The sequence below is a fragment of the Drosophila willistoni genome, assembly GCF_018902025.1.
Source record: "Drosophila willistoni isolate 14030-0811.24 chromosome 2L unlocalized genomic scaffold, UCI_dwil_1.1 Seg196, whole genome shotgun sequence".
NCBI lineage: Eukaryota > Metazoa > Arthropoda > Insecta > Diptera > Drosophilidae > Drosophila > Drosophila willistoni.
This window is the reverse complement of record NW_025814048.1, coordinates 8629867-8647971: the sequence shown is the minus strand read 5'-3', so window position 1 is coordinate 8647971 and position 18105 is coordinate 8629867. Positions and strand designations below refer to the sequence as shown.

The following is an 18105-nucleotide window of genomic DNA, read 5'->3' as shown; positions in this document are numbered from 1 at the left end:
TTTCTTTTTTTTCGGTTTTTACATTTAAGGGCGGCTGCTGAAAGGAATTCAACCTTAAAGATGAGGCAGAAATTGTTACTCTTAAAGCCGCAATGCTTTCTCATATTTCTCGTCTTGAGGTTTGTTGTCGGCCAGTCGCTGAACGGCGTTGAGAGGTGCCAAGTTATGCGCATATATAACGCATGTGTGGGCCATAAGCCCGTAGGTCTCTCACCTGTGCGTGTTGGTAAAACGTTAGCATACTTTTCGCAGGTGTAAATACATACAAGTTAAAGTTGCCCTTTGTCACGAAATAGATACACGCCTTTTGTGCCCAAAAACAAAAACGTTGCCGAACGATGAATGGGGCGAAAAACTCAAAGAAAAGAAACGAGAAAGAGAGAGAGAGAAAAAAAGGATAATCAAGTTCGTAAAACTTGAACAAGAAGCGCACATTGGCAACAACAAAACGCGCCAAAACGTGTTGAAAATTAAGAAAATAACAGGACAAACTCGGCAAAAGAAAGCCTCCAATCAACGTCAACTAAAAGGTAAAGTGGGAGAGCAACCAGATGAAAACCATAAGCCAAAGGCACAAAACAGAAAAGAAAAGCACCACACAAAGGCAGAAGGCAAAACTAAAGGTAAAAGCAAAAGCAAATCCTTATATATCTGTATGTATATAAAACTGAACCAGAGGCAAAACTTTCTTTCTTATTTATACACTAGCCAAAAAGGGCAAAGTATTTTTGATCAGTTCCACAAACTGAATTTATGAAGCTGATCAAAAAATTCTAACATAGTTCTAGGACTAAAAAATGAGAATAAAAATAGAAGAAGAAAAAACAGTTCTTTATTTCTTTTATATAAAAAGGTTTGTAGGAGCAAAAAAGGACGAAATTCGTCTTCTAACATTCCCACAATTCTTAGCTGCATCCGTAAAATAAAAAGAGTATGTAAACATCGACATAATTTACAAAAGCCCAAAACATTCTCTTTGCTTTCAATGTCCTTTTCTCTCCCTTCATAATGTGGTGGCATTTGGCTTGACGTTGGAGACCTTCAGTTGACACACACACAGAGCAAGACAGGCGACAGAAGAGATAGGGGGAAAAAAAGGTGTATCCTGAACTAAGCATATTATTATGTGGCAAGGACAACAAAACAAAAATCTAATGAGTAAATGAAAGCAAAAGAAAAGGCACGAAAAGGACAAGCCGAATGATTTATGTGCGAGCTTGGTCCACACACAAAACTAAACACAACAAAATCGTTTTATGGCACACTAACTGACACACACACCTTTTGTGTGTGTGTGTGTCTTTTTTATAGTGATTATTATTATACCATATTAAGTAGGTATTCCTTTTCTTAACATTTTTATGGCAGACATAAATAAGAAGACGGAGCGAATGAAAATGCAATTATCATTGCACACACACGCAACATAATAAATTTATCCCTTAACTGGGTCACAGTTGCAGCAAAAAGTCCTCGTACTAATTAGCACTAACAACTTCTTTCCTTCTACTTCACGCCATTCCTCACTTCTTCTTTATCATTAAGTTTACGTTTATTTTATTTTTTTAATTTTTTTTTTCTTTCCTTATTATCTTCATCATCAAATGAAGACATGTAAACTCTATTTACATTCAACAAAAATGCTGCTACAATGTGGGTAATTAAACTTGCTTTTTGTAATCAACTTCCCACCAAGTTCTACTCTGCTCTGCCCCCTATCATCCAACACCTGCTTCTGTTCCATGAGCTTCTTCTTCTTTAACTTTAGCTACTTCTTCATATTTATGTTTTGCCATAGACATTATGCTCCCTCTCTCAACTCATTGCCCTTCTGCTTTTCTTTGGTTCGTCGGCTTACTCAACTTAAATAATAATGCTCGCATATTTATGGCAGTTAAGTGAAGCCAAACTACCCAGACTAAAGTGAAGAACTCGTAAACATAAATCTTGACTCACATAATTGCCATATTAACTATCCATGGTTAATGTTTTGCCAAGTACCCTCGAAGTAACTCAATCAAATCCTTTCGAAACAAAGTAAACAAACTAGAGTAAGAGAATATTTCAGTGAAAAAAAAAACCAAACAAAAAGCCAAATTTAAGCTAGCTTAATAAACTATTATCTGCTTGTTTTCTAAATTGGTCAGATAGATATACATATGTAAGGGATCATCCTTCTTCCTGTTCTGTGACTAAATCTGAATTCGATTTCATATTATACATTTAATCAAATCCAACCAAAGAAACTTTCCATGATCCGTCTTCCTGTTATGTGACTATATCTGGCATTTCCAGTCAGCTCAGTGCCCTTTCATATTATACATTTAATCAAAACCAACCAAAGTAACTTTCCATGATTCTGTTTGAAATAAATATTTCATTACTATCCTTCAACTTTTTGAAGTAGCTATTGTTAATCAAATTGCCAAAATTTGTTGCTCAAGTGTGAAGACATCTTAAGAGCTTTGATATTATTTTCTTTTCGAGAAGATTATCTCTTGCCAGGGTGAGTTGTCAAAATGTGTGCTGAATGGTTTTTAGTGCCATAAAATACAACAACCAAAAAAAATATATATATATATTTATATAGATTTATGTATATATTTTTCTACTTAATTAACCTTAGCCAAAAGGTTAGATACATAGTTGCAGTAACATCTGGTAAGGAGGGCGAGTGTGACTAAAAAGAGGGTTGCATCAGCAACCATCACCCCCAATAAACTTGCTGCCCAGGACTCGCCCTGTTACCGTATGGTATTGGGGATCTCCCCCTTTAGTGTTCATTGACTTCTCAATATTGTACGTACTTTGGCTCGTATATGCAATATGTTTCAACCTAAACTTTTGACTGGGCTGCATTAACATTTAAATGAGTTTATCTGACAGCAGACGGCAACGGCGTAGAATAAATATTTATAACTAGCAAAGGTCCCGCAAGGGCAGTAAAAACATTATTCCGCCAACCAACCAACCAACCCCCTCTTTACCCATGCCATAGAGACTGAACATAAAGTAGACTGATTTATGTGCTTTTGAACTTTTTTGCGTAATTTAATTAATGAAGGAAATGCATAAGTAAGTACATAGTTCGTAGGGAAATGTATGTATTACTCAAGGGCGTGCATTCAGTTGGCCTGAAGGCACCTGAAGATTAATTAGGGCTTGACATACCACCACAATTCACCTTGCCACTCTCACCCTTACCCTCACCCTCACCCTCATCACTCTCTGGCCAATACAAATTGCTGACGGGGCTCGCTAGCTAGGGAAATCAGAGTAAAGTGTTTCTACTAGATTGCAGTTGACAATTAAAAACCTATTTCATAAAGACTCTAGGTCAGAAATACACACACGTTAACGAAGGTCGTTGAGCAAAGAAAGCAAACAAAAAAAAAGGGAAGCAAAGAGTTAGAAATCTAGTGTGAGGACACATAGCTCTGGGGAACAAAGTAAAAGCGCAAAAATTTAGTGCGCAAAAATTCAAATGTGCTCGCAAAAATATGCAAAGGTTTTTGCTTGGCAAACACTAACACCATTACACACCCACACACACACACGTCCTCATATCACGTTTAGTTTTCATAAATTTTATGCTATAAATATTTATGCTCGCTTCACGTTGCCCCCTTCCCCTCCAAAAAAATATGTAAAATTTTTGGGTAATTGGAAAATTTTTATCATGCTCGTGCCATGAATTTCCACTAGCCAATTTTTTTTTTCTTTTTTCTGTCCTAGCTTTTTGGCCAGATATTGAATTCCAATTAAGTTCCAAGTAATTACAAAAAAAGTGTGTGTGTGTGTGAGCAAGATAGAATGATGGTTGGTGTACCTGCGGTAGATGCACTATTCAGATACATAGTTTTACTATGCATACATATGGAAATGAGCCTTGGCTGGGTAACGAGTTGGTGGAGCATTGCAGTCGGCAGGAAGTCAAGATGTGTATTTTTCCAGCATATTTAACAAGCCAAATGCCAAGATCAAATGTCACACTGTAGTATTCTTTTGACTATGCAGTTTACCATTTCCGTATTCCCCCCCCACCTCCCCACAATATTTCCTTCCTTTAGCTAGCTGTCTGGCTGTCAGGGCCCCACGTCGTCTGCTTGACGTCTCAATTTTTTTTTTTTCTGTTTTCTGGTTCCTTCTTTTGCGCCCTGGCACGTTTGGCAAGTCGTTTCTTGGTTTCTTTTTTTTCGGGAGGCAACCAAGAAGACATAGGTGTCTAGACTTGCTAATGTTTCCTCTCTACTGCTTGCGCTTGCATTACGTTTGTTGCTGCTGCTGTATGTACGTTTCACCAAAGATGAAGTCATAAAAATTTTCTAGTGAATTATGTAGACCAGGCAGAGCAACTTCAATTTGCTGAGGGGAAGGGACTTAAAGTGCACTCTTTATGGATTTTAAAATAGTCGAATTGGGACCAAGTCTGACTCTGGTCTTTCTCTCATTCCCTATCTTTGTGTATCTGTCTGTCAGCAATTGCTTTGGTAGAATCCAAATTTCCCAAGTGCCTACAAAAGAAAATGCGAGAGTAGAAAAAAACTTGTGTGGTTTTCTACTTCTACTTTAAGTTTAACTTGACTTGACTTGGCATTGTCTCTAGCCACATTTGTTCCTCTGACATACTTCCTAAGCATAATGGTGGCAGCCAACTTGTTATATATTCCCACGCTATTTCGTGTCGAGTGCACACACACAGACATACAGGCTACCACACCACGTACGGCATACTCCACTAGTGTAGAATGAGCTCACGTGAGTGTGTGTGTGTGTGTGAGTGTTTGCCTAGATTACAGTATTGTCTAGTTGCTGCCTCTTGTCTATGGCTTTATTTTGTTCGCTATACATTTCCTGTGTGCGCCTTGCCTTCATTTTGTTGTAGTTCTCTAGTTTCGTGTTTTTTTTTTGTCGTTTCTGTTTTTGTTGTGTGCGGCCATCATAAAGTGGCATAAAGAAAATGTAGAAAACAAAATGAAACCAAAAGCGCAGTGGCAGCATCAGCTCAGCAAGTAGTAGCAATGGCAGTAAAATGAAGTCTAAAACTAAATCCCACATAAGGTACGAACGTGCTCAACACAAATGCCAGGTGCTTAAACGAGTATGTATGTATATAGATAGATAAAGAGAGAGAGAGAGAGAGTGAGGGAAGCCTGCCTCACTCTACCCACTTTCCACCTGATACTGACTGGATTTTTTTTTACTTTTGCTAGCTATTTGTTGTACTTACATAGAAAAAGATAGAAAGAAAGAAAAAAACTAAACTAGAGACCCAAAAAATTGTAGACCCGCAGGCGGGCAAAGACACTTTGCATATGTCTGCACTCGCTCAACTGGAAGCTGTTAAATATCGAACATGGCCGAACCGATAGAGAGAGAGCAAGAGAGACATTGGTAAATGGCTAAAGATTTGCTATTGGTGCCCAGAGATAAGCTTGATGCATGGCTTTTGGCCTTAGACTGCTTACAGGAAAATATATATGCATTTAAAGGCAAAAGTTGTCAAAGCTCTTTAGAAATTTCATAGAAATTGTTATTGAAACGTGCTAACATTTGAACAAAACTCACATGAGATGAATGCATGCGAAATGCATAAACTGTTGCCTACATTTCAGCGCCAGAAATTGGGTCATCTAACCTGGCTCATTGAATAATTTATTATGCAAATGCAGCATTCAATGGAGAAAGCAAATAAACACTTAATTGGCTTTAGAATGATACACTGATTGATTTTACATTGTGCATTGGCCATAGAGATGAAAAAGAGAGACATTGGGCGGCTTTCAATCATGGAAAATGGTTTTTGAGTCCGTTAAAAGGTCGAAAGGCCAAAGCTCACTTGACTGTATACACTACGATAAGTAGCCTCAATAAACACACACACACACACACACACAAAATAAAGCCTCCATACCAATAGCTTGGGCTACTTCATCTTTTTTGCTGAAGATTCTCATTTATCTGCCCAGCAAAGATAAAGCAGACCCACACAGACACACACACACACAAACTAACTAACAAAGAGTATGAGAAAAAAACAAGCCAAGGAAAAACGCTCCACTTAAATCCATTTAAGCGAATTTTTCAAGCATTAAATTTGCGTTTACGTTACGTATACTTAACTTCCCAGAGCAACGGCCACAAAAGCAGAAGGAAATGGTGTGAGGCGAGAGAAAGAGGGAGAGAGAGGCAGAGACACTGTGAGAGATATGGGTACTGGAGAGGGAAATGGGCCCATCTGGGCAGGTAGAAAGGAAATTGCCAGCCCTAAGAGAGAGATTTTAGATTATATTTCTTCTTTTTTTTTGGCTCTTCTTCTCCTGGTGTTTTGCTTCTAACGTATTTGCATCCATTTGTCTTAGCCCGAAACACCTTTTTGGCCTTGCATATGTTCGTTTGGTTCGTTGCTTGCCCAAAGATGCAGTCTGGTCGGGTTGGCAGAAAACAAATTTTTGCCAAGTGCAAATCATCTTTTAGATATCTCATCCTCTCCATTTCCAACCCTGTTGTTTTCCCTCCTTGTTGTCGCCTAGTCAACAGTTTTGTTGTTTTGCTGCCGTTTTCTCCATTCTCTGTTTCTTACATTTCGTTTTTGTTTTTTTTTTTTTTCGTTTGTTCCATTCTTTTCTTGTATTGTTGTTGTTGTTGTTGTTGTTGTTGTATTTTGTGGCCATGTAAATGGCAGTTCCACCTTCCTCTTCTCTTGCTCCTCCTTCAATGTCGATGTGTATGTGTGTGTGTTTGTGTGTTGTTTTTCACAGTGGAAAATATTCTTATCTTCACTTTGCATGCCGCGCGCACTTGTTTTGGTTTTTGGGTTTTTCCTTTTCTTTTATTTTCTCTCTCCACTTTTTTCTCATTTCTCCGACTTCTCTTCCAGACGAGAGCTGCTGAGTCAGCACTTAATTTTTATTTGATTCTGCCTCTGTGAGAGAAAAGTGCGTAATTTTTTATGCTTTTCATTTTTTACAATGATTGAGTTTCCTCTTCTACAAGACAAAACCAAAAGCAAAAAAAATATTCTGCAAGTCAACTAAATTAACTCTAATGTAATTAATTTTTCTACTTATTAAAAAAGGAAGTCTGTAAGTAGTCCTTTGGTTACTTCTCTCTCTTTCTCTGTTGCTTTCTCTCCGACTTTTCCGATTATCCATTTAGCCGTTGAGTTTTTTATGTCTATTCTCGCATATAATTCAAATAAATGTTTAGCTTAACCTTCGCTTAGCTTTTCTTTCCCTTCGTTGCTATATAATTTTACGATTTATCTAAAACTGTTGCTACTGCTGGCGCCTCGGGCCGGGCTTGGCCTGCTCTTCTGGCTGTTAAGTTCAACAAGCCACAACACTTTCTTTATGGCCAATTAAATTCAATAAGCCATGGCCACGCTAAAAACTGAAACCGAACTCAACCAAATGGAACCCATAGCCAAGATGCTTAGAGCTAATCTTGAGATGTTCTATTCTAACTGGGTCAAGCTTTAAAAAGTGTTAAGTTTAAAGATTGATAATGAATATTAAAAATGTATATTTTTTATATTTAAACGACCTTTTGCACATACACATAGCCAGCCAGACGAAGGCACGTTGACACAGGCAAAGAAAGAGACAGTGTGAGAGAGAGGGAGAAAGAGATAGGGAGAGCAAATATTTTGACAGCTGTCAGTTGAAGAAAATGATTTCACATTCATTTTATTTTTTTTTTTTTGCCTTTTGCTGCTTTAAAGGAGTCAGCCGCCTGATAGAAAGGCAGACGAATAGCGTACATGTGTGTGTTCGTGTGTGAGTGTGTGTGTTGTGTGTGCGAACTGCTGGCTGACTGCTCTTTTAACACCAATTGCTTTTTAATGCATGCACGTCCTCACTCACTCACACACAGACACAGACACACACACACACACATACTCTGAAAACAAATATGCGTGTTAAAAGAAAAAAAAAATTGATTGACATTTTTGGTGAGCAGACATTTCCCTCTATTTGATATGCAAAACAGCATTATATAGGAGAACCCACACACTCACACACACACACACACACACACACACACACTTATTCTCACACACATATGTCACTGTGTCGCGTTGACAGACAATAATGACGTTAAAATGCCTCAGCATTTTGCCTGTCACTTTGTTCAACCATATTCAAGTCTCCTAAAAATATGTTGACCCTCCTTTTTTTTGGAAGTAAATTTTTACATTTTTGTTCACGAAAATTCTCAACTGGTTTTTGCATTTAAATTAACCCCAAATTTCATCACAAAAACTTCTTAACTATTTTTAGTTAGTATTCATTACTTGAAATTTTTATTCACTTCTGATACGATACAGGAAAATGTGGGAATGTCCAGGTTTCCGGCAAGGATTTACCATAATCCAGACTATATTGACGATTTTTCATATATTCACAGATGTTTTCCGGTAATGGACGTAAATTGGAGATATCTAAAGACATTTATTAGGAAACTTATGATCTTAATTGTATTCTATTCACTTACCATTTTCAATTAAATATTCGGCCACACTTACGCCCACATGAAATGAAACCTCATTGGCGTCTCTCATAGAGGGATACATATTCCCGGAGTTAAGATTCTCCTCCGATGTAAATTTGGCTATCGTTGAGGCGGCCACTGAAAATACCTCATTAGGTAAATAGCTGGCACGGGCTGAAATGGCACCCAAAGCTAAGCCCGGATAGATGAGACAATTGTTGGCTTGACCAGGTTGCAAACGTTTGCCATTATATGTTACGGGTGGAAATGGTGAACCGCCGCAAAAGATGGCCCGACCCTGAAAGAGAGAGAGAGCGAAAGATAGAAATTTCATTTACTACTTTAGCTCTCAGTCTTTAACCTCAGTATATTGATAGGCCTGTTCAGCTGTACATTCTGCCTTGTTCGTGGGATTGGATAGGGCAAATATGACCGGCCTCTCATTATACTTGGCCATTAAACGCAAAACTTCCTCTGTAAACAGGCCGCGAACTGATGATCCTCCAACTAAAATCGATGGCTTTAATTGCTCTACCGCTTCATCAAGTTTCACACAGTCCAGTGGCTTGGCAAACTTTCTTGCCTCATTTACACAGCCGGGCAAAGCATCGTTCAGCAGGCCATGTTCATTTATCATGTAAATATTTTGACATGCATCCTTTTGCTTCAAACCGCGTCGCTTTAATTCACTCAATAGCATATTTGCTATACCCAAACAGGCACTGCCAATGCCGGCGAAAAGGAAAACATGATCTTCCAATTTACGTTGGACCACACGTTCCACGTTAAAAAATCCAGCAAGACTCATTGCTCCAGTACCCTGAATATCATCGTTGAAACAGCAAAATGATCGCTGATATTTTTCCAAGAATTTGAATGCATTTGGCGTGGCAAAGTCCTCAAAGTGAATACATGTGTTTGGACCAAAGCATTCCAGGACAGCGTCGACAAACTCCTGTACAAACTCCTCGTACTCATCACCTTGAACACGTTTAGTTCTGGCTCCCACATAGAGCGGATCATTTAGCAATTCCTCATTGTCGGTGCCCACATCCAAGGCAATGGGAAGCAATTGATTCGGTGGCACACCACCAAGAGCCGTATATAAAGCCATTTTACCCACACATATGCCCATAGAGCTGGCGCCCATATCACCAAGACCTAAGACACGACCGCCATCCGAAACGCACACCGCTCTTACTTGCTTTTCTGCTCGCCAATTTTTCAGAACATCTATTATATGACCACGATCGAAAATGGTCACATATAGACCCGTGGGATCACGAAATAATAGGCCATAGGCATTCACAACATCGGCCACAGTCGGGGTATATACTATGGGCATAACCTTCTCCAGATGTTCCCGCAAAAAACGAAAGAACAGTCGTTGATGTCGTCGACTCAGAGACAAGAGATATGTAAACCGACCAATGTTATCACTTCGAGCATTAAAATTTGCCATCACTGCATAGAGTTGATCATGTATGGTGCGATAGGAGCAAGGCCATAAGCCATGAACGCCCAGAATTTGACGCTCTTCCATGGTAAAAGCTAGGCCCTGTCATTAAAAAACAAGAAATATTTTATAAGTGTGTGTGTTCAGGGACTATGAATAAGACTCACCCCTCACCTTATTGAAGCTTTCGCCGGTAACAACATGCATTTCGGGTCGCACTACATTCTCATGGGAAAATCTTAAGAATTTCATAAAACTTCTTAGACCCAGCAACTTGGATGCCTTGATGCACTTCATGTTCATGTTCATTCAAACAAAATATAAGAAAAATTTGTATACAAATTCGAAAAACTTTGTCTTGACAGAAAAATCAATTCTTAGTTTTTCTTCAAATTTGGATATGACCAAGTCGGTGTCAATGAGGAACCATAATCAGTTGGATACAATTGACTCTTAACACATTCGCATATATCCTTTGGCTTGGGATCGGCATCGGATAGACCGACCTCAAAGAAATGTTCAGCAACTTTTACTCCTATATTGAAAGCCAAATCGGCAGCATCTTTAACAGATGGATATATGCTGCCACTCTCTAGAGACTCATCAGATATAGAGTTAGCCATGGTATGAGCTGCCACAAGATAAACCTCTTCGGGTATATGATGGGGATTGGCGCATAGAACACCAAGACCCACACCCGGAAAAATAAAACAATTATTGGCAAGACCCGTAACTCTACGTTTGCCATTAATAACCACAGGTGGGAATGGTGAGCCGGAAGAAAATATTGCACGACCCTTAAAATGAACATAAATCAGTAATGGATCACCTTGTGACTACAGAACTCACCTCTGTGTGCTTATAGGCCTGCTCGGCAGTACATTCCGATTTATCGGTGGGATTCGAGAGTGCTATAATGCCTGGCTTTTCATGATTTTTAGCCATATTTTGCAATATCTGCTCCGTAAAAATACCACCTACACCCGTGGCGCCAACCAATATGGAAGGTTTGAGCTTCTCCACACATTCTGCAACACTTTTGATAGCCATCGATGTATCTTTAGCCAAAGGCTTTAGCCTTTCGAGCATATCAGGTCTATCTTTGGTGACCAAACCTTTCTCATCACATAGATAAATATTTTTCACAGCTTCATCTTTTTCGAGTCCACGTTGTATTAGTTCTTTTACCAGAAGATCTGCTGTACCCGTGGCGGCACTGCCAGCTCCGGCAAACAAAAAGACATGCTCATTGAGCGGCTTTTTTGTTATTTTCTCGATAACCAAGAAGCCTGACAACACAGTCGAGGCTGTTCCCTGTACATCATCGTTGATAAAAGTATAACAATTTTGATATTTATCTAGGAAACGAAATGCGTGCACAGTCGAGAAATCTTCGAAATGTACTAAAGTCTTGTGACTCCATGTCTCGGTCACAGCATCAATAAATTCATCCACAAAATCTTCATATTCTTCGCCAGTCATACGTTTCTCACGAATTCCTATGTACAACGGATCATTCAGAAGCTTCTCATTGTTAGTGCCCACATCGAGGGTGACGGGCAGCGCGTATTGTGGATCGATGCGACCCAAAGCTGTATACAATTCCAATTTACCCACCGATATACCCATGCCATTGGCACCCAAATCGCCTAGGCCGAGAATTCTTTCACCATCCGTGACAACAACAATGCGTACATCCTTCTCTGGCCAATTGGCTAGAACATCCTTAATGTGACCACGATCGAATTTGTTAATAAACAGACCGATGGGATTGCGAAATAACGTGCCAAATACACTACAAGCCTCGCCCACTGTTGGTGTATAGATAACAGGCAATACCTCTTCAATGCATTCGCTTATAAATCGAAAATACAATCGCTCATGACGTTGCCGCACCGAGCGTAAGTAACGATAACGGCTAAGATTCGATGTGCGTCCTCTAAAATTTGTCAACACAGACACGACCTGTTCGTCCAAGGTCCGAAAGGTGTAGGGAAATAACCCATGAACACCCAAACGTTGACGCTCCTCTATATTGAAGCCAAGACCCTAAAAGGCAAAATGAGTTGTCTTCATCTGTGGTCTTTGTGGACTTACCTTATTATTTTTGGGATCGAGCACTGTTTGCACTGAAGGTTTCACATTATCTGGATGTATATGAAGCGACGGATTCTGTACATTGGAGCTAAATGTGGTCTAAAAACGTTAGTTTTACTTATTCTGCATAATTCAGATAGAAACTTACCAGGCCCTTCTTTGATATATACCTAAAATTTTCCCACAAATCATTTTTAAAAGAAATACTAAAGAAAAAATTCCAAACAAAATAATATTTCTGTCTAATACTTAAATGACATTTTTAGCAAAGGCTAAAGGGATAAAGCAGTCAAACCAATAAATATCGTGACATTTATTACTCTAACTGATGTTCTCTGCCAATATTCCTAACCAAAATCAGTTATCACTGAAGCCTCGACATCTAGCAAGTATGAGTCTAGACTTGAATCCGTTCAAAGACAGTTTTTGGTATTTGCATTTCGTGAATTACTCTGGCATTGCAATGTTGATTTGACTTCGTATTTTAGTAGATTTCTTTTACTTAACCTTTGCTCCTTAATTAACCCCAGAATCAAGCTTATTTCATGTGTTATATTTATCTATGACTTACTGAGTTAAGAATCGGTACCATGTACATAGATGAAGTAGACATCCCTTTATTTCATTAATTCTAAGTCAACGATTTACTAATTATACTTTGCATTAACGTTTTGGAGTCCTCTGAGCTGACTATCATCTCCTATCCCTATAACCTGCTCAAAATTCCTCTCTTTCTTCAAGACTACGATCCGGATAGCTTCCTAAGTATATTTCAAAAGTAGAAAAAAAACCTTTTACAAGTAATAATGGTTCAAATTTCACCAAGACCTACTGCCACCTTACAATTTAAATGAAGCAAGGCAATAAGGGTCAAGTGTTTCAGCAGATTTCTAACTTTTCAACTGTCCTTTAGGTCATTCGTAAATTATTATCATTATGCAAATCACAGAGTGAGGTTGGCCATCAAGTTAACAATCATGTTTTGTTGGTCCTTGGCCATTGTTGTTGCTGTTATTTTTATTTTTTATTTTCTGTGCCTTCATTATCTACGTCACAAAATGACTCAAAGGATTTGTTGGACAACGTTAGTAGTCTTTTGACTTTGTGTACTAATTGGTTGACAACTTAATGTAAGACCAAAAAGAGAATTTTTGCAGCTAAATGCCTCAATGGTTTCTTTTTTTCTGGTTTCATTTTGCTTTTGTTAATGACAGCGTCGACCTCTCTCAACTGAAGGGCGCTAGGGAAGGGCAGATGAAACGTGACATTGACTACGTGACACTTTTGGGGGGCGCCTTTTGTTTACACATAAATTAACTTTGTGTATGTGTATTTTTTGGGGGGCTAAATTATAATAGTTTAATTAGTTTTTTTTGAGAGTGAGAGAGGAGAGATTGAGAGAAGTGATGTATTCAAGCTGGCATTGACAGTTGTGTTTAAGCTTTAATTAACTAGATTTTCACTACTATATTTACACATTTTTGTTGTTTTCTTCTTTGCAGAACATGTCAAGGACTTTAGCTGCGGCCCATTGCATTATAAAACTTTCTATATGGATGAGCGTAACAATGCGCTTTATGTGGGTGCCATGTAAGTAGCATCATTTAGATAACTAATAACAGCAAGAAAGAAAACTAAAAACTATGACGACTAACTTGTGGATAGCCATAACTCAACAAACGACCCAACCCAACCCGACACGACACGACTCCCTCTCTCTGTCTCTCTCTTGCTACGTTCCCATAATTATAAAGTTCCGGTTTCTGACTGTGTGAACTTCCGGGGAACCCACCAATCCGCCCATTCATTCCACCTACTGACTGCTGCCACTTTGGGGGGTTGGAGGGTTGCCCGCAACGCATTTTAGTGCCTGCATATTTCATTTTTCAAACCCAGTGGCTACACTGTCGGCATACATAATTATGAATTAATGCCTTCGGTTCGGTAGGAGAAGACACTGAGACTGAGTCTGAGGTTTTTGACAACGAGCTCTCTACTCGCTGCTGCTGCTGCTGCTTCTGCTCGTCTGCTGCTCATTTGTCTGTGGCAAGTTGAACATGGCCGCATTTTAACGGCTGTTGCGGTTGAAAATGGGGTAGCCTGCCGCACCACGCCCCTAACCATCTCATCTCATCCCATTCCATACCATACCATCAAAAAATACGGTAGCCTAAAAGCTGCCAAACAAAGTAACCAAAATTACCACTTGACTCGAGCGGCGCTTTTTGCCTCCACAGCTGCAGCAGTAGCATCAGCCGAAGCGGCCAAAATGGAAATGAAGATTAATGGTTTCTGACAACAGAGGCAACGAGGTGAGGCAGATGAGTGGCCTCAACTCGATCTTCTGTCTCTCAGTGCTGGCAACTCCATAAAACATACGCCGCCCCCATCTTAGGGGTTTTGGTTTCGGAGGTTTTTGGGTTAAAGTTACTACAAGTGGTTAAAGTTCTCTGGCAATATTGTGACTGACTTTCTATTTCAATATTCCATATCAATCAATCACAAAGGCCTACACAGTGATTGCAATAAGCGACGAAACAGAAGACGCAGCAGGTGCTAGTGTCACGACTTCCCTCTACTACCTTGTCTGTGCTGAAACAAAACAATTTTTCAAAAATGTCAATGAGTCTGCAATGAAATGAGAAAGAAGACTAAGTTGCCCTTATGTCACAACCTACAACTTGTCGTGATGTGGATGGTGGATGGTGTGGGACCGGGTGGTATGGGTGGGCGGCATTAACTTATCGTGTATCAAGGCACGAGTTTGGGATTAGCTCCAAGTGTCAGTGTCATCCATATCCATCTTCAAATCTGTACTTAACGCTTCTTGTCTGCTAACTCATTTATTTAACATTTCTTTTTCCTCTTCTTGCAGGGATCGCATATTTCGACTGAATCTGCGTAATATAAGTCAATCGATTTGTGAGGTAAGTCATATGAAATCTATTATAGATAGTCTACAACTTTTCAAATTTAAATCAGACCAAGTTGTTCATTGAAAGGATGTTTTCGTACCTTTTAGCCCTCCATTAACATTCTAATAATTCAACATTCTTTCTTTCTTTTGAGCATTCAAGAAAATGTCTATGTCCCCTGTCCATATCCTGTCAAATGCAATTGCAATTGCACTTTCATTGCACTTTGAATTTTCTTCTTCTTCTCTTTAGCTATCAAATATCCGTTGCCATTTCAAGTTCATTGGACAAACCATTTTCATGCCCTTTCCGCACTTCTTCGTTTACCCCTTTTTGCCTTTCCTACTGCCTTATCTAAGGAGCAGCAAATGCTTTTAACAGCAATTATTTGTGCGTTTTCAAGTAGCACTTTAAAGTGCAGGATGGCAGGCAGGCAGGCTGGTTGGCTGGTTGGCTGCTTGGCAGGACAAGCTGACATTGCGGCAGGATATTGTGTCCAAGCAGAAAGCAAAACGGAAAATTGAGCTTGAGCTTGATGAGAGTGATTTTTTTATCTCTCTTTACACACAGACACACAATTCTACTGATTTATACATATATATATAGAAACGAGGTTCATTCAATAAGTATAAATAAATGGAATCAATATATCAATATATTGAGCTACTTTTTCTTGTACTTTCAAGATGAAAAGTATAAAATGCCTTAAAACGTTTAGAGGAAACCAATTGCATTGTTTTAACTTACTGAAGATAACTTAATCCTTAATAAGTTAAACGATCTTTAGACTAGTCATCGATAAAACGATAATTCAGCTTCTTAAATTTCAACTAAACCACCCAAATCTTCTTGATAGACCCTCGATTAAACAAATATATATGTTTAAGTATTACATTCATGAAGACAAAAAAAAAACGTGCGACAATTTTTGGTTCTCTTATTATTATTGCAATTGGAAAATCGAATTAAATAAACAAATGCTTAACGTGAGGCAAATACCAAAATGAAAAATAATGAAAAACCACAACAAAAAAAGAAGAAATTGCTCTTGCTGCACGTACAATTCGCAGACGACGATAAAAAAAAAAATATATATAAAAATTTAAAGTCTATAAAAATCAATTTTGATAAACTTTGTTTCATACTCCATTTGTCTTTATATTTTAGCGCGATGTTTTGATATTGGAACCCACTGGCTCTGATATACTCAATTGTGTGTCTAAGGGCAAAAGAGAGGTGCGTATAGAACATAGAGATTTACACACACCAATACACCCACACAAACATACACATACATATATGCATTTTTAATCCATAAAACTTCCAACGAAACAAAATTATACCAAAATTTGAAACCTTTTAACAAAATTTAATGAAACTCATGCAAAGCCCTCTTGCTATTTATTTATTTTGTCATCCCTCTAATACAATTACACCCAATTACATATACACCCACACACACACACACACATACACACAATCTGAATTGTTTAACAAATTATTTAAACACTTGTATTATTTGGCGCACAATTAAGAAGGTGGAATGCCGCAATCACATACGTGTTATCCAGCCGATGAATTTCAATGGTCAACGACTTTATGTGTGTGGAACCAATGCCCACAATCCCAAGGACTATGTGATAAATGTAAGTACATACAAATATGATTTGCCTTAAATTTTAAATTAGAAGAAGAGAGCAAAATGAATGTTGAAATTAAAGTGAACTAATAAGCTTTTTTCTCTTTTATTTTTTATTTTTTTGGTTTGGCTTACTCGTTGCCCTTAGGCAAACTTAACACATTTACCCAGATCCCAGTACGTGCCTGGCATTGGTCTGGGTATTGGCAAGTGTCCCTACGATCCTGCTGACAACTCAACCGCTGTCTATGTGGAAAACGGAAATCCCTTTGGTTTGCCTGCCCTGGTAAGAGTTTTTCCTTTAGCTAAAGAACAAAAATAAAAGGCAAAAGTAACAGAAAGACACACAGAAAGAAAGAGAAGGAGAGCCAAAGAGAAAGCAAGAAAAGAAAAGCGAAAAATGTCAATTGTAATAAAATTACAAAAGTAAAGGCACAGAGCCACCCGAGTGCTGAGTAGGGGGTGGGCTGAGGGGGAGAGGTATGGGGAAGTGCCTCAGCGCAAAGTAGGAAGTTGCAAAAGAAAGAAAAGTTGCTTCAGCTAGAGAAAAATTTAAAAAGAGTAGAGCAATAAAGCAGCAACTGAAATTAAATTAGAGTGAGGGACAAAAATACACACACATACATAGAGAGGAGTATCCTATATAATACATACAAACAACTTGAAACTGAAGCACGTGCGTACACTTTATGCGTAATTGTGTGCGTGCCTTGTATTTGGGCCTTCTTAGGCATACATTGCCTACCACTTTCGCATTTTGTTTCAGCTTCTCTACTACTACGCCTCACTCTCCTCTTTCTGTTTCACAATTTGTCAATTTTTTTGTGCAAATATTCGGTTATCCTTGTATTTGTTATATGGTTGTTCTCTCCCCTTTTAGTATGCTGGCACCAATGCCGAATTCACCAAAGCTGATTCGGTTATATTCCGCTCGGATTTGTACAACTTGACAAATGGCCGCAAGGAGGCCAATTTTAAGCGCACCGTTAAATATGACTCCAAATTACTAGATAGTAAGTATTAAACGATATAATAAATTGGCAAATAAGTTGTAATGATATTGCTAGCAATTAGCTTTAATCGTTCTTAAAGCACATTATAATGCTCATATTACTTCTTCTCTTCTTATTTTAGAACCAAACTTTGTGGGCTCTTTTGATATTGGTGACTATGTTTACTTCTTCTTTCGCGAACATGCCGTGGAGTATATCAATTGCGGCAAAGCTGTTTATTCCCGTGTGGCACGTGTTTGTAAAAATGACCGCGGTGGCAAATACATGATCAGCCAGAATTGGGCCACCTATTTGAAGGCACGCATGAATTGCAGCATATCAAGCGAATTCCCATTCTATTTCAATGAAATACAATCAGTATACAAAATGCCCAACGATGATACAAAATTCTATGCAACATTTACAACGAATACAAATGGACTGATTGGTTCCGCTGTATGCAGTTACGATATACGAGATATCAATGCAGCCTTCGAAGGTGAGTGGAATTGG

The 18105-nt window shown here is 38.6% G+C and overlaps 3 protein-coding genes across 6 annotated transcripts in view; 1 reads left to right on the top strand and 2 right to left on the bottom strand.

Annotated features, from left to right (window-relative positions):
• The window catches only part of LOC6640484 (semaphorin-2A), a 50959-nt gene that overhangs the window by 26044 nt on the left and 6810 nt on the right, over positions 1–18105 (top strand). For 2 of the 3 annotated variants that reach the window (XM_047010251.1, XM_047010252.1), the window contains exons 3-9: positions 13549–13636; positions 14922–14973; positions 16129–16197; positions 16497–16607; positions 16749–16886; positions 17481–17613; positions 17735–18091. In XM_047010251.1, the coding sequence (XP_046866207.1) occupies positions 13549–13636; positions 14922–14973; positions 16129–16197; positions 16497–16607; positions 16749–16886; positions 17481–17613; positions 17735–18091 (948 nt within the window). The remainder of the gene's footprint in view (positions 1–13548; positions 13637–14921; positions 14974–16128; positions 16198–16496; positions 16608–16748; positions 16887–17480; positions 17614–17734; positions 18092–18105) is intronic. The other variant, XM_023174835.2, reaches the window with a different exon arrangement.
• On the bottom strand, positions 8274–10322 carry LOC6640257 (NADP-dependent malic enzyme). Of its 2 annotated transcripts, none has more exons than XM_002062982.4 (4): positions 10124–10322; positions 8855–10051; positions 8497–8791; positions 8274–8443 (listed from the first exon to the last, which is right to left on the bottom strand). In XM_002062982.4, exons 1-4 carry the CDS (start codon positions 10256–10258, stop codon positions 8310–8312), a joined length of 1761 nt encoding a protein of 586 aa, XP_002063018.2. In that variant the 5' UTR covers positions 10259–10322; the 3' UTR covers positions 8274–8309. The 2 variants fall into 2 exon arrangements, with proteins under 2 accessions (XP_002063018.2, XP_023030604.1); XM_023174836.1 differs by having other exon boundaries at positions 10117–10183.
• LOC26529215 (NADP-dependent malic enzyme) lies at positions 10261–12320 on the bottom strand. Its single transcript, XM_015178893.3, has 4 exons — positions 12195–12320; positions 12047–12134; positions 10799–11998; positions 10261–10746 (listed from the first exon to the last, which is right to left on the bottom strand). Exons 1-4 carry the CDS (start codon positions 12236–12238, stop codon positions 10327–10329), a joined length of 1752 nt encoding a protein of 583 aa, XP_015034379.1. The 5' UTR covers positions 12239–12320; the 3' UTR covers positions 10261–10326.